Source organism: Cuculus canorus, chromosome 6 (genome assembly GCF_017976375.1).
Source record: "Cuculus canorus isolate bCucCan1 chromosome 6, bCucCan1.pri, whole genome shotgun sequence".
Classification (NCBI taxonomy): Eukaryota; Metazoa; Chordata; class Aves; order Cuculiformes; family Cuculidae; genus Cuculus; species Cuculus canorus.
This window is the reverse complement of record NC_071406.1, coordinates 29,783,993-29,810,682: the sequence shown is the minus strand read 5'-3', so window position 1 is coordinate 29,810,682 and position 26,690 is coordinate 29,783,993. Positions and strand designations below refer to the sequence as shown.

General features: G+C 41.0%; 2 protein-coding genes across 6 annotated transcripts; both read left to right on the top strand.

Moving 5' to 3' along the window:
* Positions 1-144: 144 nt before the first annotated feature.
* CASP10 (caspase 10) lies at positions 145-10,925 on the top strand. 3 transcript variants are annotated; one of them, XM_054070161.1, is made up of 11 exons: positions 216-267; positions 2,173-2,245; positions 3,599-3,938; positions 4,057-4,156; positions 4,400-4,535; positions 5,295-5,386; positions 6,680-6,716; positions 7,159-7,247; positions 8,746-8,857; positions 9,598-10,099; positions 10,614-10,925. In XM_054070161.1, the coding sequence occupies exons 2-11, from the start codon at positions 2,212-2,214 to the stop codon at positions 10,774-10,776; spliced, it is 1,605 nt and encodes a 534-aa protein (XP_053926136.1). In that variant the 5' UTR covers positions 216-267; positions 2,173-2,211; the 3' UTR covers positions 10,777-10,925. The 3 variants fall into 3 exon arrangements, with proteins under 3 accessions (XP_053926137.1, XP_053926136.1, XP_053926138.1); XM_054070163.1 differs by having other exon boundaries at positions 233-267; positions 3,741-3,938; XM_054070162.1 differs by lacking the exon at positions 2,173-2,245 and having other exon boundaries at positions 145-267.
* Positions 10,926-12,164: 1,239 nt separating this feature from the next.
* On the top strand, positions 12,165-23,941 carry LOC104058292 (caspase-8). 3 transcript variants are annotated; one of them, XM_054070165.1, is made up of 9 exons: positions 12,165-13,079; positions 13,454-13,557; positions 17,379-17,708; positions 17,934-18,039; positions 19,099-19,237; positions 20,696-20,784; positions 21,418-21,529; positions 22,534-23,023; positions 23,779-23,941. In XM_054070165.1, the coding sequence occupies exons 3-9, from the start codon at positions 17,398-17,400 to the stop codon at positions 23,927-23,929; spliced, it is 1,398 nt and encodes a 465-aa protein (XP_053926140.1). In that variant the 5' UTR covers positions 12,165-13,079; positions 13,454-13,557; positions 17,379-17,397; the 3' UTR covers positions 23,930-23,941. The 3 variants fall into 3 exon arrangements, with proteins under 3 accessions (XP_053926140.1, XP_009558078.2, XP_053926139.1); XM_009559783.2 differs by lacking the exon at positions 13,454-13,557 and having other exon boundaries at positions 12,172-13,079; XM_054070164.1 differs by lacking the exons at positions 12,165-13,079; positions 13,454-13,557 and adding an exon at positions 13,582-13,954.
* The last annotated feature ends 2,749 nt before the right edge of the window (positions 23,942-26,690 follow it).

Genomic DNA, 26,690 nt, shown 5'->3' with positions numbered 1-26,690 from the left:
GTCGCTCTAAGGTCTCCTGAAGCCTTCTCTTCTCCAGGCTGAATTAGCCCAACTCTCTCAGCCTGTCCCCGTGTGGGAGGTGCTCCAGCCCTCGCACCACCTTTGGACGCTCCTCCTCTCGCTCCCACGGCTCCATGCCCCCATCCCGGCTCCCAGTGCCGCCCGCAGGGCCCCGCGCCCGCCCCGCTCGCTCCTTCCCTCCTCCCCGCCCCGTGACTCAGCGCCGCCCCTGAAACTGCCGGGAGACGGGGCGGTGGCGCCGAGGAGGTAAGAAACGGGGGGCTGAGCTGGAGAGGGAACGAAGGGAGGGCAAATCCCGTGTCCCGAGGGGGTTCTGGCGCTCCCCGGGGCTCCGGAGGAAACCGAGAGCCCGCGCCTCACTGCTGGCGAAATTAACTTCGTTCAGTGATCCCTCGCTCAAACTATCTGTTTGGGCTCCCTCCTAGAGTCACCTAGGGAGGGGATCCTGCCCCTCTGGACCTCTCTTGTGAGACCTCATCTGGAGTACTGTGTCCAGTTCTGGAATCCTCAGTGTAAGAAGGATATGGAGCAGTTGGAACGGGTCCGAGGAGGCCACTAAGATGTTGCGAGGGCTGGAACACCTTCCATATGAGGACAGGCTGAGAGAATTGGGGTTGTTCAGCCTGGAGAAGGGAAGGCTCAGGGGAAACCTTAGAGTGACCTTCCAGTACCTGAAGGGGCTACAGGAAAGCTGGGGAGGGGCTATTCATAAAGGCTTGTGGGGATAAGACCAGGGGGAATGGGTATAAACTGGAGAGGAGCAGATTTAGACTGGACATTGGGAAGAATTTCTTCACTATGAGAGTGGTGAGACACTGGCCCAGGTTGCCCAGGGAAGTTGTGGATTCCCCATCCCTGGAGGTGGTCAAGGCCAGGCTGGATGGGGCCTTGGGCAGGCTGGTCTGGTGGGAGGTGTCCCTGCCCATGGCAGGGGGGTTGGAACTGGATGATCTTTAAGGTTCCTTCCAGCCCAAACTATTCCGCGATTCTATGATTCTATTATATGCACTCATTATTGCTTCATTTCCTGTATTAGAGGGGAATGCATGCAGACAAGACTGTAAGGTAGAAGGAAATCTCTCTTCTACAGTACGAGACTGAAATGTGGGATTTTCTCTCTCATCTGTGTCTCAGATACAAACCAGGAAGAGAAGAGACTTGTTACATTAAGTAGGAGCTGCTTTTACAGTCAGAGTACAGTAGCAAGTTCGAGCCCTGTAAAGTTACAAGCAAATTCCATTTTTCCCTTCCTGATAGATGGAAGTAAACACCTCAGAATCCCTGCTGCTGCTATCTCTTGGATTAAAATAATAAAATTAAAACAAAAATAATGCAGAAGCTATCAGACTCCTTTCTTTAAGAACTCAAATTACTACCAAAGAGTCTGAATACCATCTCAATCAGGTGGGCAGTAAAAGCAAAACTGCCCTGCCAGCAGAAGAAATTCTATCTATTTTGCTTTAGCCATCTCTCTTTTGGTTGGCCATGACTGCTGATAGGTACCTGCTAGTTGCTTACATACTTTCAACTTCCCGTACAAAGCATCGAACCCTACAAGTGTCAAACAACTTTATGGCTCCCAGAGTGGGGAAAACTATGCAAGAAGTGGGCACAATACTCCACGTAGCCTGCTTTAAAGTTGCTCCATGCCAGAAGCGTTCTCTCTTGCTTTCTCCCTGCCCGCCCAGCACAGTGTCCCCCGCCCCTGACTCAGCACCCAGGCAGCTCCGCTGCAATCTGAGAAATGCATCCATTGGAAAGTTACCTGTGTGGATGGGCAGAATACCAGCCGAATTCTTATGGTTTCAGCTGGGAAATACCTGTCAGCTTGTTGGGCGAGGAGTTCTGGACAAAGCCACACTTGAAAAGGCAGATCATCCATTCTACAAGGCCACAGTGATTCAGTGAGGGAGGAAATTTTTGCACAGGAATCTTCAGTCTGTTTCAGTCCTTCTGACAGCCTCAGCAGTCCTGTGTGCACCACGGTTTTGCATTATTCTTACCTCTCTTAATGTGGCCGTGCCTCAGTCAGTACGACCGTGAAGGAAAAAGTAGTAATTTGATAATCCTCATTGCTTACTTTATGTGATTTTCCTTCTCTAAGGATATATCACAGAAAATGCTGATCCTTCTTCACCTTTCTGCATGTAGATGTTCTGCCTGCTCATGCCCTGCTAGCTCTACCTGTACATGCTGGTAGACCCACGGCAAACCTGGGGAGCAGGTAGGCCCTGGGCACCGTGTGTGTTAGTGCTGGGTGTTCCGCATCAGCTTCCTTCACAGGAAAAGGGGTTGTTTGATAGTTTTCCTTCTTTGCTTTAGGAAAATTTAGTCTTTTTTTACATGATGTTTTATAAATGGCCTATAAAATATATGGAGTGGTAGAGAGTTCTAAAAACATTGTAGCAGTTAGCCAAGCAGTGGGTGAGCAAAATTACTGTGTGTTGTAGTGCTGTGAGAGGGCCAGTGTGGTCTTCCCTCAGCACAGAGGTGGCAGAGAGTGGTGAGGGAGCTGGTAAATGCAGCATGCGCTGAGAGGTCTTTAGGGTATCCCAAACACAAGCAAGAAATCTTTGGAACGAAGAAAAGCTTTCCAAGAATGGCACTAACACAGACTTGAAAACTACTTTAGAGGTAGCTGAAGGAATTTGTTCTGGATCTCGCTTCAGTTTGATTTGCTGATGAAATGACTCTGTACAGCTGGTGGACACACAACTTGACCCTGTTCTCCTAAAATGATGGTTTTTTAACTCATTTAGTTGAAATAATTTGCTCTAGATTCTGAATTGTCATAAGTCAGTTTGAACCTGGAATATATAGGTTTGTAAGTTTAGGCAGGGATCATTTTAACCTAAGTTATTCTTCTAAATTTTATTGATTAAAGCATCTAGATAGGATTTTAAAGTAGTTGGTGTAGTGGAAGGGTGATTAGTCTCTATTAAAGTTCAGTAAGACTGAGTTGCTTGTGCAGAGCCTGTTAAGACTGAGGGCTATTACTTTTTAGCTCACCTTATAAGGAAGGGTTTGGGGTCTTCCTATGCCAAATGTGAAACAGTCTAGTAGCAAGATATGACTGGGACTGGATGGCTATTCCACAGCTTCAGCCTGGATGTCACTGACAGCTTGTATCAGAGGAACACTTCCCTGCTGCAGGCAGAGAAGAATGAGCCCTTTGACTGTAGATCAAGGAATGAGTGTGAATCACTGTGCCCTTCCCACTGAGAATTGTAATAGGTTACTGCAGGGACTCTTCGCACTACAAACACTGGAGAGAAGCAAAGATCTGAACATGGAAGGTGTTTGAAAGAAACAGAAGAATTTAGGGACTTCTTGAGGTCATGTAGCCGAGTTTTCTGCTCAGAGAAGGGCTAACTTCACCTGCATTGTTCAGAGCTTCTCCCAAATCTGGTCTTTTTTGTAGTCTTGTGTTTGGAGAAGGAAGTAAGTTTCAAATTTATTTAAAAGGAAACTCCTCCAGCGAGTTCAAGGCTTCTAAACAGCTGTTGGATAAAATCTTATTACAAGGATTGTTGTATTGAAGATTCAAGTGTTAGGATCATTTGCTTTCTACTTTCAGGCAGAGAGACTTTTTGTTCCAGCAATATGGAAGATAGTGTCAGCTTGAAGTTCCTTCAGCAGCTTCTGCTCATTGATGAAAATCTGGTGGCTGAAGATGTCTCAGCTTTAAAATTTCTCTGTACTGACTTGCTCCCCTTCAGAAAACTAGAAAATGTGAAGTCAGCAGTGGACATCTTTCAGTTTCTTATGGATGAAGACTATCTGAACAAGGAAGATACTTTCCTACTAGCTGAACTCTTATACAGAATTAAATGTTACCCCTTGCTCATGAAAGTTGGTTATACCAAAGACAAAGTGCAAGAATGCCTGCATGAGAAGGGAAGAGTGTCTCCATACAGGTAAGCTTGCAGTGGGATTCTGTTCTCTCCATTACTGCCATCTATGCCATACTGCTTCCATTTTTAAATTCTCAGGTTGCTTCTGTTCTGCTTTTATGCCTCTGGATCTCTGTTACAGGCAGATGCTGTATGAGTTGTCAGAGAACATTACCAGCGAGATGTTGAAGGATATCATATTCCTCCTTCAAGACTATCTTCCAAAGCGACGGACAACTCTTGTACGTGAGGAGAAAGCCAAATGTATACGGTGGGAAGTGAAGCTGGAGGGGAGGGGGCTCAGGGAGCAGAATGAAAAGTTATCTCCACATTAGATACTTCCACAGTGATGTAAAATTGACTGTTTGGCCCTTGTTGGTAGGAAACAAAGCAGATTATAATGTGATTGTTTGAGACAGACAGGGCTGAGATACATTTTGAGTTCTAAGAAACAGTAACTATTTTACTCTCCTTTTGGTTGTCAGTCTGCTCTGGAATTGCTGATTTTCTTGGAAAAACAGGGCCTTTTAAGTGAAAACAATGTACAGATGCTGGAGGAAGTCTGTGTGCATATTTCACCTGATCTTCTGGAAACAGTAAACTGCTACAAAAGGACTAAAGGTGAGAAATTCGGATTCAGAGAGTAGATTTGCTAAAATGCAGGAAGCATGAGAAGTGTCTGGGAAACTGAACCTTGAGGTCCTATGTGTGCGGAACAGGAGCTAGAGTGGGATCACTTATCTTCACACAGAAATTTGGCATAACAGTCTCTATGTATAGCATTACATCCTAGCTGAATTCCAGTAGGAATGTGCTGGGATATTGGCCCATGCAGAGCAATGTAGTACATGCAGAACAGGCTGGGAAACTGAATATTTATAGTGATTTTGTACTTCTCCATTTCTCCCTGAATGGTATTGAGATAATGATGACTGTCCTGTAAAAGGCCCTTTGGGATATATGAATGTACACTACAACAAGGCAGTTGCCTGCCAATAAGCCAGCAAGGCAAACTCTGTGTGCATGGTAGGCTTTAATATTAAAGGTGTGATTCCTGTTATCAAGGGTTGTACTGCAGTTTGTAATTTTCCTTCATTTAGTATTCTGTGGAGTGATTATAAGCACACTGGGGAAAAGTTCTATTTCAATTTATTTAAGAACTGAGAAACAAATTCTTGAAAGTACAAAGGTACTTCTTCCCGCTAGGTGCAAGGACACTCAGTGTTTCCATTCCCCCATGCTTTCTGAGTGTGTTTAAAAGTTGCTTTCTATTAATGTATCTTTCAGTAAGTATAGATCTGCATTTGCCTAATATGCAGATTCATACTGGTTTAACTATAAGGCACTTGGCTTCTCTCATTTTGCTCTTTCTGTTCTTAGTGTCTCTGCCTCAGCAAGAGAACACTCTGCCAGTCAAGGAATCTTCACTCTCTCACGCTGGAGACATCAGTGTATTACTCACTTCCTCACAGGTACGTGGGAGTACACGCTGCCAGCTTGCATGTTAGTGGCTTACGACGTTGAGGTTTTTCCTTGCCTTTATTCTGAAACTCTGTTGGCTGTGAGATTTTTTTACTAGATCTTATTTGGTTTAGGAAGTGAACAAGCATATTTGTTCAGCATACAAGAAATAAATCTGCATATAGCATCAAATAGTGGAATGTCAAAATCGCTACTATTGGTCCTGAGCATAAAAAATTATGTTAAGAAGAGAAGATTGAGAGAAAAAGCCTGACAGGTGCCTTCTAGAGAATGAGTCAGTCCCCTGGTGCTGTTTTTTTTAAGTTTTGGCTGATCAATGCCAAACTATCTCTAAAGGTTAACACCATGCTTTGACAATCAGTTCAAACTGCTGCTGCTTAAGGACATGGTGTCATTTTCTCGATGTACCTGTCCCTGCTCAGTTAAACCACCTCTACAGCTGCATGATGGATCAGATTGAGAAACTTAGTCAGGGCTATAACTGTTCGGGGGAAGAGGAGGGGAAGGGAGGGAGTTTTACCCCAATTCTGCCTGAGAAAAAAACAATGGTCTTCCTAAGGATACTTCCCAGAAGTGAAGTTCTAGTAGAGAAGAGCTGAAGAAAACAAGCTATAACATCAGAAGGGTTTGTATTCCTGCTGCTTTGAGCTATGTTAGTTCTACATCTGTAGAGTGTTTGGGGAAGAATTCATGCGTGGCACTTGGCACAGTAGGAAAATTAATGTAGTTTTGTGAAGGAAACATAGATTTAAAAGAATTTTACAAAAATACTGAAGAGACTGTTTCTATTATCCTGATTATTGTGTTTGGTTATTCTTTAAATGATGAGAGGTTATAGACTTTTTGCATGCTGTATAGTAAGCCACTGACACTGCTAGATGATGCCTCTTAGGCAGGGCTAGAATCACTAGCTACAATGATTTATACTCAAATAATAATCTATCCAAGAGAATTGACATAGGATCATGTTGGTAACTTTATTTTATCTATAGTGACTACGTACCCCTGTAGTAAAAGCATCATTTGGAGGTGAAAAAAATTGTTGCTGTTTCCCTTTGTTCTTAAGAGAAAATACAGTTGTTTCCAGCTTTGTGAGATTTGTTGTCAGTGCAAAAGTCTTTGTAGTTTCATTATTAAATGCTTTGCTGCTCTTAGGAATTCAGTATTTTTCCTATTCCTTACTTAAAGGCCTTTGTATTAAGCCTACTTTGCTAAAATCACTATGAAACCTTATTATATATAATAATGATTTTAACACGACATTCCCCCCTCTCAAAAAATAGGAGACCTCAATCAAACCTGTCGGTTCTAGTATCAATGGTAAGAATTTCTGAAAACATGTTTGGTTTTTATTACCTTTGTGTTTAATGTCGCATTCCTTTACTTTCTCTAGGTAAAACCTCAGTAGTAACATTGCAGATCCTTCTTACTATGCAGTTTATTTCTAAGCTGATTTCCAAATTAAAGTTTCATTTGAATGTCTCAGGTGGACATCCTTGTACCATGGATATCTTTGTTCCACAATACCAATAGAAATAGAAATTTTACCTGTCGCAGAAATATATATAATAAAAATAATTGGAGACATGTTCAGAATGGATCCTTTGAACTTGACAATGCTACATCATATGGAGGATTTATTCTTTGCACTGCAACTGTATTTCAAGTACAAAATGTGTTGATTTGTAGCTGAACTCCTTTTTGCTGCATCCACCAATATTGGATTTGTCTTCATAAATATCTATGCTATTTTTTTTCCTAGATGAAAAAGCAGCTAGTCTTGTACAAGGCTTCTCTGAAATGAGCCTGGAGCTACCTGGAAAATTCAGCAATGTAGAAAATGAATCCAAGGTTTGAGGCAATCTCTTAAATCCTTTTTTTAATACTTGGGTGTGTGTAGTCTTCATCCCTGTAATGACATTTATCATACAAGGATGTAAGATGTCTGTGTGTCTTGAAGGTTTTTGAGTTGTCTGATCAACTGGAACGTTTCAGAGAATATTTTAACCTTGGAGTCCAGAAACTTACTAGTATTGACGGGTGTGGTGGAGGCAAAACGGGCTTGATACCTTTGACATTATCCACACAGCAGTGTACCTTCTTATCTTCCCAGTGCAGGCAAAATGTTTGGCATTTTCTTAAGTTGTGCACTTTGGAGATGGCAGCAGAATGAGCAAGACACAGAGACAAACATAGTTTCACAGTTCTTTCTTTCTGAATGTGGCTTGGAAAAAGATTTAGGGTGTCTTGAAATTAAAAGTGATAAGGGGTAGCATGAAAGACTTTATGAGAATGGTAAAAGAAGGCAAGAAGTTTTAGTAAGCTGTTGCAGGCATGTGACAATTTTCCTCAATAAATCAGAGATTTTGGTACAGCAGAAAAGATCTCTTTTGTGAGATCCCATCTTAGGAACATTATGTATATTCTTTAACATTGTACAGCAGTGTAACCACTGAATTCTCCCTCTGACTTTTTCTTTCTGATGAGCATGGATATTGAGGGAGCAAGCTGCTGCATTTCTTTATAGCTGTTCCATTTATTGAAGTTCTCTGCTGTAATGTATCTTTTCATCACCTAGTGTTCAGGCTGCTGTAGCAAAAATACTTCTTGCAGATGTTCAAGGAGCTTGGAGTGCTGCCTTCATTTTGTGCTACTGAAATGCACAAAAGCAGGTGTTTGTGGCTCTCTCTAGTGAGCACAAAGGAACTGGAGTGGTGGGAGTTTTTTATTTCAACCCACGGTTGGACTTGAAGTGATTGTATTTGAAGTTTTTGTCACTTTCCAGTTTTTAAAATGTTCTTTCTTAAGAGTGGGAGGTAACTTTTAAGTCTTAGCAAAACTGGTAGTGTGGCAGATTTATGCACTTCAGAGATTTCTGTTCTAGTGCATTCCCTTCCAGGTGATCAATATAAACTGTCTGCTCTGGATATTCATCACTACTCTCGAAAAAAGCAATGCGGGTGTCTAACATCCTGTAGTTTCACTGTGAACCCTCTGCCATCTGAAATTAAGATATTGTCATGATATTGGAAACATTTTGGAACTTCTATCCCCATCACAATTCAGATCGCAGAGTTTGGCTGCCGAGTCCTTCCTATTGCATACAGATGACCAATCTGTATGCTGCTAAACTTTTCCTTTACAGCTTGATAGTGTGGTGACAGTGTGTTTGAGGCTTCACGCATGTCTTTTCACACAAGGAGGCACTATTGAATTCCAGCTTTTCAAAACTAACCTAATCTTAGGTGTCTCTAATTTTTGGATGCCGATTTTCATATATGTTAAGGAAATATGGGTAAGTTGAATAGATTCATTAAAGCTGTAAGCTTTTTCCATTTCCTTTCTACAGAAGATTACAAGCTACAAAATGGATGGACCACACAGAGGATTTTGTCTTATTATTAATAATGTTAACTTTGGTAGCTCTCTTCAGGAGAGGACGGGCTCTTGCAAAGATGCTGGTGAGTTACTGAAGTGAGATTTTCCTCATGTGAGCTGATTTTCTAGTATTGCTCTATATTTTATTGTATATATTTTAGTTAATATTAAAGAGTGAAATGTTTGATATGTGTTAAATTATGGCATTTGCATATCCTAGAGAAGGAAGGGTTAAGGGATGAGTAACCACTGAGTTTCTGATGCAGTTGGATCATTTTTGAATCAATTTAAGAATAACTTTTTACTTAGCCTTTTTCTATAGCTATAATAAAGAACTAAACCTAAACTAAAACATCATTCTGCATAATACAATGCAAAATTCCATAATCAAGCAAATCTTCTAATTTTATTATCTAAGTACATACTTCTTATTTTATTCTGTTCATTCTTATCTCCTGTGAATGAAACAATAGTCAAAACTGCAACTGGAAAATAATAATGTAAGGAAGGTTTTGAAAGATCTAATCTGAAACTGGAGGGAGCATTCTCTTATTTTCAGGTGTCATTTGTGAGCTTACTTAGTGTGTCATTCTACATTGTAAAATGTCATTATATTTTCTGAAAATTGCCTAGAAAAATCCAGAAATCTGTGAGCTAATGCCATCTTCTATTATTCCAGTCAACCTTTAGTTGATACTGATGTAAGAATGAATCTACAGAAGTGTCAGAGTGTAAGGTCTTTCCTGGTCAGATTAGCTTGCATGTGACTTCATAAATTGGTTTTCCTCTGCCTCATATTTTTTTTTATTTCTTTTAATTACAGAAGAACTGCAGCGAGTGTTCACATGGCTTGGTCTTGACGTGAAGACTTACAGAGATCTGACATCTCAGCAGATTGAAGATCTCATGCTAACGTGGCAGCGTTTGCCAGATCATAAAGACAGGGACTGTTTTATATGTTGTATTCTATCTCATGGAGACTCAGGGGCAGTCTATGGGAAAGATGCAAAACTTGTGTCAATCCGCAAGATCATGTCCCACTTCACTGCCAGACAATGTCCGCAGCTGGCTGAAAAACCCAAACTCTTCTTTATCCAAGCATGCCAGGGTAAAGCAGTACAGTGTCCTGTCTATGTTGAAGCTGATGCACAAACTCCTGCCTTGTCTTCCATGCAACAGAGCCTTTCTCCTGAAAGTATTCCTGAAGAGGCTGATTTCCTCCTAGGCATGGCCACAATTGATGGATATGTCTCTTTCCGGCACACTGAACAGGGTACTTGGTATATTCAGGCCCTATGCAGCAAGCTACGATTATTGGTCCCAAGGTAAATAACTTTGCTTAGCTCTTCCATGAAAAAATGGGGGGAACACTTCCCCCCACCTTGTCACACAGGAACACTAACCCATGTTCTGAGGTGGACAGAATTAGTTAAACCAATGGTTGGTTTGCTTGCCATTGATAAATTTACATTAACACTGCTAGTTCCATAGAGGTGATATGGAGAATGTGAAGTTTATAGTAAAAAGTCTCAAACCCTGCCATCTATATTCTTTAAGGCAGAGCCATCTGTTTCTTGAGTGGATTTACGTAGAAATCTTTTATTCCGTTATTTTTCAGTTTTGTTAGAATTGAGCAAGGCAGAGTGAGGAAAGGTCGTCTCTTTTTAGTATGACTCGAATGAGAACAAAAGAGGAGAAATTTGCAGAGAAGGATGTGTGTTCTTTTTTGTCTTTTAAATGTTTATACTGTATCTTCTAGATGATCTGGGAGGTGTTAAATGGAGCGCCATCTACTCATGAATAAGTGGCTTTTTATTTTTGCTCTCCTTCTGTTTGTAGGGGTGAAGATATTTTGTCGATTCTTACAGAAGTTAATGAAGATGTGGGCAGACGCGTTGACCGCTTGGGGACAAAGAAGCAGATGCCTCAACCAGCATATACCTTAAGAAAAAAATTTATATTCCCAATACCTAAAGAACATCCTCCTTCACAGCAACTTTGAGGCTTTTGAAATACATCCTTTTATCAGCACACCTCATTTAATTGCAGTTCACCACACTACCTGTTTTAATCAATCTTTTGCCAAACAAAACTGTGAAACTGAAGGCAACAATTAAAACAATCCATGTGCCATCATGTTACTTTTTATGAGCATTTACTATGCATGTCTGTGTCCTTCCTGTTTGTTACTGCATTAAATTCATACTTCTTTTTAAGAGCTTGATGAGGTGAAAATTATGTACTGGGGTAAGGCTTATCCTCGGTTCCAGCGGACTCCTGCACTTTGTTGTACTGCATGAATCAGTGGGGTTTTAACTGCCTCAGGGTTTAAGCTGAAGTGAAACATCGTTTATTTCAGCAAAACTCTTGTTATGTATGATTACAGGCATAAGGTAGAGTGAGAATTTGAAGAAGTACTAGTGCTGTTGGATGCAATTTTTAGCTTGCACTACTCAGGATTTTGAGGAGGGGAGTTTTGCATCATACAGAGCATTGAAATGCAGCCAGTTTGCCAAAGCACAATGTCAATTTTTAATTATGATGAGTTGATAGTTGTGTGACGCATCACATTTTGAGTCTTTTGGGCTAGCATGGCTGCTACACTTGAAGTCACATTTGGGACACAGATCAAAAAATGTTTTGTCAGTTAGTGCGCTATGTATCATATTGCAACAGAGTTACGAAGTTTCTGGCTCAATTACCGTTCAAACTTGATGCACGTGTTTTGTTTGTTTAGGTAACAACTGGAGTTTTGTCAGTACAGAGTCAACACTGAGAACAGTGTTTTGAGGGATCTTGTTTTGATTTTTAAATTTGATGGACAGAGAACATCATCATGTTACCTTACTTTCTCCATAGAGACTTCTACCTGGCTAATCTCCATTTAAATCATAGGTAGCTAAAGGCAGTCAGAGGAATCTGAGCCGACTTCTGCGTTTTGTTCTCTGGGGAGAGGGTTCCACACTTGTGAAGTACAAAAGACTGGTAGAGCCTCTCTTGCTCATTACAAGGGTTTGTTCAAACACCGTTTGCACTACCATGAATTATATTATTTGGTGTGTATATTTTGCTTGTGTGTGTTGAGAGCCATGTTTATACGGCTCCACACTGCAGTGCTTGGATGCACACAGTGGTACGCTGTCAGCACCGGCCTGAAGGCAGGATAACCTTAGCTCTAACAACCGCAGCTGCTATTCAGCAAGGTTGTCGGGTGATTCTGTGATCTGCAGTGTACAGTAAGATAGCAGCTTGAAAGCTTTGGGGGAGCATGTGTGTGGTTTTTATACAACTTAGATGTTCATCGCTCCTTGCTGTCCACACTGCACTGTCAGTATAACAGTAATACAGAGCCGAACCAGAAAGAAATCAGCCTATAACAAACAAAAAGAAAGCGGTTGGTTTCTGCTAAGGCTTACTGATGGCTTACAGAAACACATGCATGTGGGCATGCTTTCCACCTACAGAATTAGAGAAGGGTTGTGACTTGTGCAACCCTTGTTTAGAAAGATTTAAGTGGAACTTGTGTAAGAAGAGTCTTTCTGTTGGGGAAGCTGGTATCTTGTGGAGATCATAATCTTAAAGTGGGATTTGCAACATCCACAGTCTCTGGTATCCTGTCCCTGCCAGGAGCTGTGTATCCTGCCTTGTGCCAGCAGAGGCCACAGTCACTACAGCTCCCGAATAGTCAATAACCTCAGTTTTTTCACTTCCTCAAGAGAAGTATTCCTGGGATAGGTGAATTTTTGGAAGGGTGCTGAACAAGGAATAGATTGGGTGACTGAAACAGTTCTAGAGGAAGCCGAAGGAACTAAACTAGGGCGCAAGGGAAGCTGAGAGTAATTAGAGAGACTCTAAGTTAACAAAAGGACGAACATTTTGGGGAAGGGCGAGAGAGGAAGAAATAAGAAGTGAAACAGTAAAGACAAAGAGGAAGAACAGTGCCAGGAGGGCTGGTCCTTGAAACTGCTGCATGACGGGAGAAGCTTCTGGGAAGAGGCAACCTGGGCTTGGTCTTGTCTGCAAATATTTTTCACACAGTGGTGATCACGGCATCAAACTACAGCTGGAGTCTTAATTCCGTGAAGATACAGAGGAACTGTAGGGAACGAGACACTGAGGTGTGGGATGACATGGAGACAGAACCATTTTGGACCTGAAGATCCGATGGTGCTTGTGGTGCCCCCCTGTGCTCCTCCAAGCTTGCGGATAAAAGGACAGCTTGTGCCAGTGAAATAGGCACATTTTCTGAACTGTTACTAGCGTGTGCCTTTTGGAAGGAATTTGTATGCCTTGTTCTCTTGAAGGGTATGTTATAATTTTGTGTTTATGAAGTTAGATAGGATGAAATGAATGAATTTCGTCTCTCTTCACTGGCTGTCCCCATTATGCTGACTTCTCAAGCTTCAGAGAGTCTGGTAGCTGTACTGATTGCCAATCATGTTTCCTGCTGCAAGGAAGATAGTGGTGACCAACAGACCATACTGGGAACCTTAATGTTGAAGGTGGAGTTCTGTATTTCAAAGAGGGTGAAAAATGTTAAGTCTTGCTGAAATTCTCTTGTAAACGAGGAAGTACATTATATAAATAATTTCAAAAGAATGTTTAGCTTTTCAGTTCCGCGGATTCAGTGAGTACTGTTACTGCATTCAGTGCTGATAGTTGGCTTTTCTTTAATTTAGGACATAATCTTCCATGAAAATGCATGTTAAAAACATCTAGGGAGAGGGACTTTGGAGAAAGAGGAAAAATCGTGCAGGGAGAATCTGGTGACACAGCAGGACAGGTGAGACTGAGATGTTTTTAAATGGGAAGATAGAATTGATTCACCCTTCCCTCACTGTCTTTTAATTAGGATTTATGTTTGGGAGCAAATATACTGAGCTGTACCGCATGTGAGTCCTTGCTACGGTGTCTCCTTGAAAGAAATACAAAACCTGGTTACTTTTTTGGCTTGCTTAGCAATTTTTCCCACAAATTCGCGAATATTCCTGAAATAGTTGGAGTAGGGAATGGCTGTATTATAACGTCAGTGTACTAGTTTGTTATAACATACTTTTTGTAAGTCATGTGACCATATAGATCATAGTACAAAAGGAGGTGCTTTTCCCGGAACTTTAGAGGCTATGGTTGCCTTACATTTTTTCAGTCTTATTCCAGCAATCCTCAGCCTGACCTCACAGGTAAGTGATATAAAATAATAGTAAGTTGTGTCTTTGGTAAAATGGAAGAAAAAGCAGCAGTTAAACACTGTGTTAGCGTGCTCCATGTATTTACAGACAAGCTTAAATATAGTTCTAATTGCAACAATTTTATGGGTTTGAAACTTGCAGCCTTTGAGAAAAAAAAAAGAAAATTTCCTTAACTAGAAAGATTTACTTTTATAAGCACATGCCTTGTAACTTAATCAAAAGGCATGATATTATGAGAAAGAAGATAGTTTTGCAACTAGCTACCCAAAAAGTACTTTTCTTTTATCTGCATGGATATAAAAATACACAGTCAGATCTGAGATCACTGAATCGTGAGGTTAAGCATGCATGATTCATTCAGATACCAGTGGTTTTGTGGTGATAAGAGCTAAATGGTGTGGATTCTAATCTTTTTAAAAGTTCACTTTGAATGGATTTAAAGAAAGTGGTAGTTGTGGGGCAGAACATGAATTCTATATGCTGCATCACAATGTGTGTTTTTCTGTTGACCAAGGCCATGCCACAAAAAGCTGCTTTGCTGTAGAGTGGTTCTTGGAGGAGAACGGAGTACAATTGTCTGCTAATTCTATTTTTCAAATATTTACTGTAGTACCGAGTCAGTCAGCGGAGCTACCCTGGAGTCATTAGCACTGGCACAGAACCATTTACAGTAGCAGTAACATTAAATGGTTGCCTGCTATTTCAGTCGTGTAGGAGTGGGAGGTTTTGATTTGTTGTTGTCAACTTTTCTGTTTCCCAGTGAGTTCAATGGGACAAGAGACCTCAACTGAATGCATTTCTATATAGTTTCTCTTAAGAGATCCTGAGGTGTCTCAGATCTAAGGCAGAGACAATAAAGTGGCAAATGGTTCTCTCACCAGAGAGGCGGTGGAGGCAGATCTAAGTGTCAGGGTGAGACAGTTCTAAGGCTTGCACTGATATTTTCTCGCTTTCTCTGGTGCTCAAAAGTTGGATCCATAAGCCAAATCTAGTATTTGTAAATCTGATGGAGCAGATGGTGAAGTGGTATTTGATGCTTAGTGAAAAAGAACTAGTTTGACAAGAATTCTCCTGGCCTCCTTAAAAGGCGTGACGTGATGTGTGTTGATTTGAAGATTACAAGTTCATTGAGAGCTGGGAACTGAGTTTTAGTTGGTGCAGATAATCCAAAACAGGAAGAGTTGCTTTGGCTATGCTGACCACAGTCAGAAGCAGTATATAATGAAAGGAGATGCCAGTTGGCTGAGAAGAATTATACTGACATAGAATCATAGAATCATAGAAACGTAGTATAGTTTGGGTTGGAAGGGACCTTAAAGATCATCCAGTTCCAACCTCCCTGCCATGGGCAGGGACACTTCCCACCAGACCAGGCTGCCCAAGGACCCATCCAGCCTGGCCGTGAATACCTCCAGGGATGGGGAATCCACAACTTCCCTGGGCAACCTGTGCCAGTGTCTCACCACTCTCATAGTGAAGAAATTCTTCCCAATGTCCAGTCTAAATCTGCCCCTCTCCAGTTTATACCCATTCCCCCTGGTCCTATCCCCACAAGCCCTTATGAATAGCCCCTCCCCAGCTTTCCTGCAGCCCCTTCAGGTACTGGAAGGTCACTTTAAGGTCTCCTCAGAGCCTTCTCTTCTCCAGGCTGAACAACCCCAACTCTCTCAGCCTGTCCTCATAGGGAAGGTGCTCCAGCACTCCGATCATCTTTGTAGCCCTCCTCTGGACCCTTTCCAACAACTCCATATCCTTCTTACGTTGAGGATTCCAGAACTGGACATAGTGTTCCAGATGAGGTCTCACAAGAGAGGAATACAGGGGCAGAATCACTTCCCTTGACATGCTGGCCATGCTTCTTTTGATGCATTGTTGTCTTTGTTATGATGTAAAAGCTGGCCATCTCATTTACTGCATAGTCTGTCTTTCAGATTGGCCAGTGGCTCTTGCTTCCAAATGGGATAACACCTCAGAAAAAAAACCCAAACCAAAACCAAACCAGCAGCAGCAGGGGATTGTACAAGATGTGCGTTGGTATATCCCGCTGTCTAGACACACCATAGGAAGCAAGAACAATCCCTGACTTTTTCTTTTAGTTTCATTTAGGACACAGGTTTTTGCATCAGTTGTTAAGTTGAGAGAACCCACAGAGCTAAAGCATCAAAGCTCTGATAGCAAGGCGGCTTCTCTCTACTGAAGTATTGCATGTAATTTTCTTTTGAGCTATTTTACATCTCTAACCTGCAGCCTGTGGACACAAACCATGATGAATCCTCACACTATTCCATTCTGCTTGCCTTGAGAGACTGATATAATGGATGGAGACTCACAATCATGAATTTAACAAACTTCTGTGTAGAAAAATAATGGATTGGCAATATATATATATGTGTGCGTGTGTGTATATATATATATTTTTTTTTTAAGATATAAGTAGTAGTGACGTGCATGGGATGGAATAAGTGGTGGATTTTGCAAGAAGAAAAGATTAGAGAGACAGGTAGTGAAAGGAAAATAGGAACAGGAGAGCAAAAGGGCAGAAAAAAAGATACAGTAAGGGGAAAAAAAAAAAGGTCTGGTCTATTCTTTCACAGAGCAGCTACCAAGCTGGTTTCAGCTAAAGTGGAATTGATTTTCTAACTTTTCACCTAAGCGTCGTCTAAGTAACTTCATTGTCTGAAAGTTAACTACTTGTTTTCAGACAGTGTCTATCTATAGAAGTGATAACACTTAAAATTTATGATTATCACCAATGTAACACCTCATTGATATGCAGAAAGGCCATTGCCTACACATATCCTTACGGAGATGAAGGTTGGTGGAATGCCGTAAATCAAAGGGGAAAAAATGGGTCACAGCTGCAGGGAAGGGTGGACAGGACAAGTGGCCAAAAACTAACAGAGTATTCCATCATATGTGCCTAATACTCCGTGTAAAACTGAGGGATCATGGGAGTCAGGGTCTGTTCTTCAGTCTAATATGGACCTTGTCTATCCTTTTGCTCCTCATCCCAGATCTGTGCCTTCCTGAATCTAGTTCTGACACCAGCTCCCTGCTGCTGCTGAGTCCAGCCTGGGGCCTTTTCCCTATGTCTGCTCTGCAGCATCAGTGGTAACTACAGCCGTTGAGGGGGAGCAATTTCATATATTTGTATATAGTTTTTATTATTATCAATATTATTTTCCTTTTATTATTATCATTTCATTAAAGCTGTTTCAGTTTTAGTTTCCAACCCACAAGTCACTCTTCCATTCCCCTTTACCTGGCAGGTGGAATTACGACCCCATCTGCCCACTGTTAGCTGCCTATCAAGCTTGGGGGAGGCTGAACCGTGACAATGATGTTAATACCTTTTATAATCATGTTGTTGAGCTACTGTTACTGACAAATTACATCAACTTCTGTTTGTGTTTAGATCTAAATCCTGATGTGAAATGAGTACCGACTTCAACAAACTCCTTTTTGATATTTCTGAGGCTTTGGCCACAAGTGAACTGGCTGCTCTCAAGTTCCTCAGTCTGGAGTTCATCCCTATGAGCAGGCTGGAAGCCATCCAGAGGCCACAGGACTTCTTCAAAGTGCTGAAGGAGAGAAACATGATAGAGGCGAGGAACCTGTCCTTCCTGAAGGAGCTACTCTTCCGTATCTCTCGGATTGACCTGCTGGAAACCCATCTGGGCTCCAGCCGAGAGGAGATGGAGAGAGAACTTCAGATCCCAGGCACGGCAAAGGTGTCAGCCTACAGGTAAGCACAGAAGCAGTAAACCTTCGCATGCAATATGTACAGCACTTCTGTCCTATACTGTCTTGTTTTCTGTCTGCACTACTGTCTTATCAATTTCCCAGCACAACTGTATTTATTACAGCATGACTACCTACCATTGAGAGTTTTACATTTTGCAGTTCAAATATATGATTATGGTGCTTCCTTCTCATAAATTATTAAACAGGTTTTTTTCTTCATTGCCAGGCAACTGCTATATGGAATCGCAGAGGACTTGACCCCAGAAGATGTCAAGAATGTGAAGTTCCTGCTCCAAGAACAAATACCTAAGAACAAGCTCCAGAATAATGCTGTATGCAAAGTGATCTAGATAAGTTTCTTGCAAGGCTAGTTCAGAGTCTGCGAGTCTCCTTGTAAGAACAGAGGAAAGTGAAAGTGATCTGCTCTCACTAAACTTGTTGTTGAAAAAGTTATGGTGTTACTTGGTAGCTGCTCTGTGAAAGAATAGACCAGACCTTTTTTTTTTTTTTCCCCCTTACTATATCTTTTTTTCTGCCCTTTTGCTCTCCTGTTCCTATTTTCCTTCCACTACCTGTTTCTCTAATCTTTTCTTCTTGCAAAATCCATCATGCTCTTCCTTTTGTCTTTGCCTGGCATTTTTAAGACATTTATATATATATGCTGTAACTAGGAAGAGTGATGTTTTGCTGAAGGAAAAACAATGTTTTGGAGACAGAAGATCAAGTTCTAATATGAGTTCAACTACAAAATTTTGTGTGTCATGGGGTACATTTTCTTCTTTATTGTAATTTGGGGTAACAGCATTTTGTTAACTCTCCCACAGAATATTGAGAGGTTTGATGAGATAGTTTAATATTTGTATTGTAAACAATGAACAGTGTTATCAAAATGCTTGGTATTATTGGTATTATTAAGAACCTCCCTTAAAAGTCCTATTTGTATTGTGGCACCTATAGGAAAATTAGCAGATTTATCTCCAACTTCATGGACTATTGAGCTTTTAAAAACAAAACTAGCCCTGAACGCCTTTTCTGTAGTAGAATATGTGAAATGGCACAGATAAATGACATAACAGTGCTTCATCTGAAGACAGAGGCATGACAGGGTGCTGTCTCGTTGTCCACATCAGGGCTGTGCACGGCTGAAACAAAGCAGGAAAACCTTGCCATAGGCAGATTCTAATCATCTTGTCTTAACCTTTGTGATGTGTTTCTTCAGTTGTGTGGCATCCTGACCCTTGTTTTAATGAGGTTTGGCGGGAAAAGAAATCAGTCTTTAGCTGGTCAGTCTCTGGGATCCAGGGTATCTTCTGCTCTGTCCAGAAGTGCCTGGTATTGCAGTTATTGAAGGTCACTGCATGAGTTTGGGTTATGTCTTTTTGTTTTACCAGTCAATGTTGAAGGTCTTACTGGAGATGGAAAAAAATGGGATAATTAATGAAAATGACCTGGCAGTGCTGAAAGATATACTCAAGAGATTGAGAGCTGATGTAAAGAAAAAAATTGATACTTACGAAGAAAAAAGAAAAGGTAAACTTTTAATCTGCTGTTTAAGAGTAGAGTTGGGGTTTTTTTGCACTTTTCGTGGCTTCATCCTTGTCAGTTTATCAGTCCAGAGATAAGAGAGAGACCTCACAGTATCCTAGAATAGGCAGAGTGGCTCTTGGTACCCATGGTTTCTGAAGTTTTCTGCTATTTCGCTATCCCAATACACCCCCTTGTATCTCTCCTCGAAATACATTCTGTGCCTTGTGAAAATGGTCTGCTTCTCTCTCCTCTTTGCCTTAAATGCAATTTTTTCTCTTCAGGAAACTATGCAGTGCTGGTTTTGGACCAGGACAGGTTTTCAGTCACCAAAGGAGACTGGAAGTGGCAGTTGCCTTGGGGAAAGTTGTATTGGGAGATTGTCAGCATTATTTTCTGTTAGGCAAGCTGTTTGCTTTTAGACAAAGGAAAAGTCCCTGGAGACCATGCACTTGGCTAAAGCATAATCATTAGCTTTCTCTACCGGATGTGAAACTTCAAGGACTTCAGTGTATCTGGACTGTTGCAGGTGAAGCGGTGACTTGTGACACCACAACTGGGCCTTACAGGATGTGTCAAACAACAACAACTCAGACCAATTACATTTTTCCCAGCACCTCCTTTTGTATCACTCAGGACACGTTTCCTTAGACACACCTATACAGCCCATGCAGTTCCCTGCAGAGATACCAGCTGGTTCCCCCATCATGTCTTTGTGCTGCTGACCTGGGCTCGTGTCTCTAAAAGAGCAGAAGAAAATTGCTAAGGCTGGCTAGTGTAATCAAGCCCTGTGTCAGGGAAATGTTTTTTAATTAGTATTGTTATTGTTTTATCCTCCTTGATAAGAAGAAAAAAAGTATGTCTTATAGATCTTGTGGCCCTGACAATTAAATTGCATTTAAACACATCTGTGTAACTTGTAAAAGGGGTACTGGGATTTATTTCCTTGGGTAGAGTCATGGGTTTGGTGATTTCTTCACTTCTTTCAAGCAGCTGTATCCCAAGAAGTGTTTTGTTGCTTTGAGGAGATCTTCTGCATCCTTGGTGTGTCCACCCAAATAGTAAAGTTCACTGGAGAAGAGACATTGGCCTCAGGAGTAAAAGAACTAACTGTAGTACACCACTAAACAAAAAAGGGTTTCCTCTTTCATTTATGTATTCCATAGTGGAGATGCTAGTGAAAGGCTTGCCTGGATTGCCTACTGACATACAACCTTTTATTATCTGGATCTGGATACCAGTAAAGGAGCAGACAATGGAACACAGCTCTGCATAGCTTTAATAATCAGCAGCCTGTGAAACTGGAACCTTGCTTGGTCCAGCTCTACAAAATGATGGTGTTTCAGTGGTGTGGAAACCACCTCCACTTCTCTCCTTGTACTATATTTTTGAGTGTTAAAATATGCACAGTGGAAATCTAGTCTTTATATTCCTAAAATGTTCTGTTTATCTTCTCCCTTTTAGAAAATGATTCTCAGGAAAAGCTTCCCTATCCAGTGCCTGTGTCTGGGCATCCAGCAAGACAAGGAGCAGAGGGGGAGACACCACGGCTGGTGAGAAATACCTTAAGATTACCTTTAAAGTATTTATCCAACTCCTGGGAAAAGGGAACATAAATTCTTAAGGCTGAGCAGGTGGAAGAGCTGAAAGGAAAGGATTCTGGCTTAGTATGTAGCTCTTGAAACAATTCCTATTTTCAAAACAAGACAGAGCTTGTTCCTTTGTGAGGATCTACACTTCAGCAACATTTTAGGCAAGAAATGAAGGAGCAGCTGTTGTGTGAAGAAAATCTATCTTAACAATAATAGAGACTGGGACATTAAAGTCCTGCCCAGAATACTCCTGGATGGATGGGAAGGGAACAGCAGAATCTGCTACCTCACTAGAAACCCACACGGGTTCTCAGAGGGAATGTCAGGGTGCAAGAACTTATACTCTGCATATGCAGACACGTGTTTCTGGATACTCGCTTTCTCCGATGCCAAAATTGTATCCCAACCACAGAGAAAGTGGAGGAGGTATTCAGGGAGACAAAGCTGGCTTGTATTCATAAGATTGTCCTTTTTTGTATCTTGGCCTTCATGATTTTTTTTGCATTTGGATGTAAAGGACCAACAATCTGTGTAAAGTGTATTTTTCTCTGGATGCTTGCACTGCTTTCTTATCTGCTTTCTTTGTTTCTATAGCTTGTGGAAACATATAAGATGAAAAATAACCCCCATGGTTACTGTGTGATTCTTAACAACTACATTTTTAAAAATCCATGTGAAAACAGAGAAGGTACAGTGAAAGATGGAGGTAAGTACTTTTTTTAAATCCAATTATTGGTTTATGTTTTTCTCTGATAATTCTCTGAGAGAATTATCTAATTTTTCCTGTGAAGAGAATAATGTCCACTGAGCATCTTTGCATCCAGAGTAACTGAAATGAAAGTCACTGTAGAAATTAGAAATACACCACTTCCAACAGTTTAGATGATGTCTTAAAGGAGGAACTACCTTCTGTTCTAGGTTAAAAGTATTATCTTAATTAGTCTTATGTACCAAATAGTGAAGGAGGAATTATTGTTCCATCTTTTCACTTTCTGATTGTTTTTAATTCTTAGCTATCATGGAGTAAAATTTTTAAGTCCTTGAATTCTTTTTAATGCTCAAATAAATGCTACTGCTTTATAACTTTCCTTAAAATCTGTCTTCCTGCAAGAGTCTCTTTTAAGATAAACAAGAGTTTATCATAAACAGTAAATTCTGTTTCATGAAAGCACACATCACTGATACTTTAACTCCATCCAGCCCGTCTACAGGCTGCTTGCTTCCCAGCTACTTTCTTGCCCATGCAACAATTCATTCAACATTTGCTGAGAAGTCTGCAAGGTCACTGTGCCTTCCTTCTTGCTGCATTGATCATTCTTGCAGAATGAGACCAATTTCATTTAAGAGTGGCAGAATTTATCATTATAGAGGCACCTCTTTAACTCGCTAAGTGTTGTTCTTAAGCATCTGAATTTACTATGCAATGCACAATTAAACTTGCTTTAACACAGTAAGCTTCACTAAATTACACTGATTAATCAGATAGTCTGAAACCTGTTTTTGTTTTAGATCGCATGATCTTAACCCGGTTGCGTTTAAAATATGAAATTAGGCACTTGGGTTTTTCTAGTTAGATTTCACAGGCTTAGAATTAGTCAGGTGAGCTTATTGGTGGGATCTGAACACTTCTGCTAACATCACACAGACACTGATGTTTCAGCATCTCCCTTGTCACTGTTTAACAAATGCCTTCTGACTTTTTATTCCCAGATGCTGTGAAGAGGGTCTTTAATTGGCTTCAGTTTGAGACAATTGAGCACATGGATCTAGAAGCAAAGCAAATATGGGAAAAAGTTAAAGAATACAGCCAAAAAGATCATAGTAACATGGACTGTTTTGTTTGCTTCATTTTTTCCCATGGTGAAAAAGACAAAATAAAAGGCACTGATGGAAGAGTTGTAAATATTAAAGATTTACTCTCCTGCTTCAGTGGATCTAATTGTCCTTCTCTTGCTGGCAAACCCAAGCTGTTTTTCATCCAGGCTTGCCAAGGCTCTGTAGGTCATCCTGCTGTCGTAGTAGAAGAAGACTTTTCTGACCATCTTGAGACGGATGCTGTTCCTCTGACTTCCATCCCTGATCGGGCTGATATTCTGGTTGGCATGGCTACAGTGGAAGACTGTGAGTGTTATCGCTGTACAGAGACTGGCAGTATTTACATTCAATGCCTCTGTGACAAGATGGAGTTGCTTTGCCCACTGTAAGTACTATTTTTAATCCATGTGTGTTTGGGGTACTGCAGACAAACATACTTGAGCATGTTGTGCTGAAGCATCAGAGTTTTGCATTTGTGCTATATAACGCTTTTCACCTGCAGGACATTGCAGAACAGTAGTTATTCTGGCATTGGGTGTCGTTATTCTTCTGCAAATGAACCAAAGTACAAGTGACTTCTCCTGGTTTGCCTGTGACAGAACCAGGGTTGTAAGGCTGGAGCATTACATGTAAACAAGTGTGTATGGGTGTGCATGTTTTTTTTACATTTTTTGACTGATAAATGATTTTTTTCCAGTGACACCTGACGAGAGGCAAATTTGTTGAGTGATTACACAGACAAAAAAAAATCAATCATAATTCTCATATTTGCCTCCCTCCCATCCCCATCATAAACTTGGTTTAGAAAATACAATTCAGACATCATTTTCTCATGGTGTCCAGAAGAGGACTTGGAGAATGCACAAGTTTGATTCTGTTTATCTCCGTGTGCTCTTCTGTCCATAACTGAAGTAGGGGACTGTGTTTGCTGGTAAAGCGCTGTTACACAGAGGCTGCTTTTATTCCCCCAAACACACAGAACTCTGTGATTACACAGTGAGGTGTGCGGACAGGCAGGGTGAGGTGGAGGGACTGGCCTTCCCTGAGATCCTACTTTATTGGAGCAAACGTAGATCAGCTTCCTGAATTATATGCGAGTACCATGTATTTCAATGTAACTTTTCTTCATTTTTGTTCAAGCCGCAAGGATCTCATAACCATCCTGACAGAAGTGAACAAGGAAGTGGGAAGAAAAGTATTAAAAGGGTGGAAGCAGATGCCAAAGATAACATCAACTCTACGGAAGCAATTGATCTTCCCAATTCCACAGTGTCAATCAGCTGAAAAGTAGAAAAATAGGGATACACTCAGTTAGGAATCACATCTGGAATGGGTTTCCACAGGGAAAATAATTTGCAAGAGAAATTATCTGGATCAATGTAATTAGTCCCAGTCCTTCAAGGGGCCATGGGACCTAAATTTTCCAATTCCCGTGTTCAGTCGGTCTCCTGGCTCTTCTCTCTGTAGCAGTCTGGTAAAGCTGTGGAGGAGTACAAATCTAGCTCTTTGTCCTGCAGAATCGTAGAATCATAGAATGATCGAATGCCAGTTTGGAAGGGACCTCTAGGATCATTTGGCCCAACCCTTTTAGGTGATATATAGTTTAAATGAGGTGGCCCAGCAGCCTGTCAAGCTGAGCCTTAAAAGTGTCCGGTGTAGAGGAATATACCACTTCCCTGTGGAGATTATTCCATTGTCTAACTATTCTCATGGTGAAAACTTTTCTTCTGGAATCCAGTTGGAATCTCCTCAGGAGCAAATTATACCCACTACCCCTTGTCTTTTCCATGTGACTCCTTGTAAAATGGGAGTCTCCATCCTCTTGGTAGGCACCCTTTATGTAGTGGTACATGGTAATAGGGTGTCCCCTAAGCCTTCTCCTCCCAAGGCTGAACAAAGTCAATTCTCTCAGCCTTACCTCATATGTTAGGTTTTCTAGTTCTCTGATCATCTTAGTGTCCCTTTTCTGAACCCCCTCTAGCCTGTTTGCATCTTTTTTGTATAGCGGGGACCAAAACTGAACACAGGACTCCAGATGCGGCCTGGCAAGTGCCGAGTATACTGGGATAGTCACTCCCTTATCTCTGCTGGTGATGCCCTTCCTGATGCACCTCATTATGTTGTTGGCCTTCTTTGCTACTGCAACAGACTGTTCACTCATGTTGAGTCTGTTGTCTACCAAGACCCTCAGGTCTTTCTCTGCAGAGCTGCTCTCCACCCAGCTGGAGCCCAGTCTGAGCTGCACACCAGGGTTATGTATTCCCAGGTGCAAGACCTCACATTTATATCCATTGAACTTCATAAGGTTCCTGCTAACAGTGGAGTCTGTTTAATCTGGGTTTCAAGTGAGGAAGGACTTCCAAGTAGTATGATTTTTAAGAGTTATTGGAAGTCCCATTTCTGTCCAGGTAGTTATAAGTCCCTGAAACCTGAAAAAAAGAGCAGATAGATTCAGAATCCTAGAGCCTTTTCCAGGAAGCACCTCTAAGATTGTACTGATTTACCCAGAGGTCAGTCATTGGCTTTCTCTGGAAGCTGGAAAGTAACAACCCTGTCCAGAAGGACCCATACAAGATTCTTATGATATTATAAATTTGGTTCTTTTCCTCCAAATATTTGGTTTGCTTTATGGTATTAATTTATGCGGCTAAACAGAACTGCTGTTTTTAGGGTTTTTTCCTACTTGTGTATTTTCTCAGGGCTCTTAGGGGACAGGCTGTTTTGAATGGCTCTCAAACACTGAAAGGAATGTACCACTCCATTAGATCCACTAACTGTAAGATGCCTTCTTCTCCTGGCAACTGACTAGCTCCTATGGACTCTTGTTTCTATTGTAATAAATACTTTTGGTTTTCACATCAGTTTTGTTTGTGGTGTTTCTTTTTCACATAAGCTGGCTGGGGGACAGTTAGTGTGATGAATACCTAAGCAGAAGTTATTTGCTCTCGATGGCAGACCCCTGAGAGAGACATCAGGAAAGCTGGAGAGACGGCAGGAAAGAATGAGTTTAAGTTCAGGATTTTTATGATAATGACAGCTCATGCTCACGTTCTTACCTTGCAACGTGTAGGCGAGGAGGAGTATACGGGATTCTAACAGGTATGTTCATTTTGAGCTTATAACTAGATAAAGGATGGATTTGAGACACTTTGTAACTTTTACTCTTTTTAATTTGTATTTTTGGGAATATGTGTCTAACCATAAAGCAGTTCTCTATTCAATACTGCTTGTGTTCTTGGAGCAAAACATTGGTTTTTGTGATTCCATGCAATGTGTTTGCAGTTGCATTGTGCTCCCCTTACCCTTTTTCAAACAAAAGAGAGAACATCCACTCTTAGAATCACAGCTCTGTTCACACAGGTTTCATAAATAATAAGTAAACATTACAAGCACTATGTAAATGAGAGTACTTTTTGTGGCAAAAGTTACTAGACGGCATTACTAGCTATGATGCAGTTCTGTGGCTGACGTTTGGTTAACCATTTAGGAAATGTGGCAACAATTTATTTACATTTTTATAATGTTTTCATGAATGAGACCATGATATGAAGTTAGTAATTAGATTTGTGAATGTTGTTTTATGATAGGGATCTACAGCTTAAATGAAATAACTGCATCCTCCAGGAGAAACTTGCTGGAAGTTGGCAGCAGCTCCAGTAGTGAAGTTACGAATCTACAGCATTTCTGTTTTTTTCATACTTCCTCTGTGTCACAGTTCAATATCCTCAGATCAAGTTCTTTCAGATATCCCACATGAGGAGGAACTGGATATCAGAATTACTTATTTGGTATATTTGCTGCTATGTGGGATTTTGATTTAGTAGAATGATAGAGCAACGTATGGAAATCACAACACAAGCGTAGTTAAGCAATTGCAATGCACAGTTAAGTCACGATACAAACTTAATTCTCATTACCAGTATCTGTATGCTCACCATGAGGACACCGGGCATCCCCAGTCATAACTGGACATGTGAGTTGAAACCAGCTTAAGCCCATCACTCTTTTCAAAGTTTAAATGTTTTATTAGTTGTCCAGTCTTTACAGTTCTA

Excerpts from the sequence above, each read along its gene's own strand:
- CASP10 (XM_054070161.1), top strand. The coding sequence starts at position 2,212 with ATGCTGGTAGACCCACGGCAAACCTGGGGAGCAG. Across the intron at positions 6,717-7,158 it reads TGTCGGTTCTAGTATCAATG|ATGAAAAAGCAGCTAGTCTT; the intron begins GTAAGAATTTCT and ends TTTTTTTCCTAG. Across the intron at positions 10,100-10,613 it reads CTACGATTATTGGTCCCAAG|GGGTGAAGATATTTTGTCGA; the intron begins GTAAATAACTTT and ends TTCTGTTTGTAG.
- LOC104058292 (XM_054070165.1), top strand. The coding sequence starts at position 17,398 with ATGAGTACCGACTTCAACAAACTCCTTTTTGATATTTCTGAGGCTTTG. Across the intron at positions 17,709-17,933 it reads GCAAAGGTGTCAGCCTACAG|GCAACTGCTATATGGAATCG; the intron begins GTAAGCACAGAA and ends CTTCATTGCCAG. Across the intron at positions 18,040-19,098 it reads ACAAGCTCCAGAATAATGCT|TCAATGTTGAAGGTCTTACT; the intron begins GTATGCAAAGTG and ends TTGTTTTACCAG.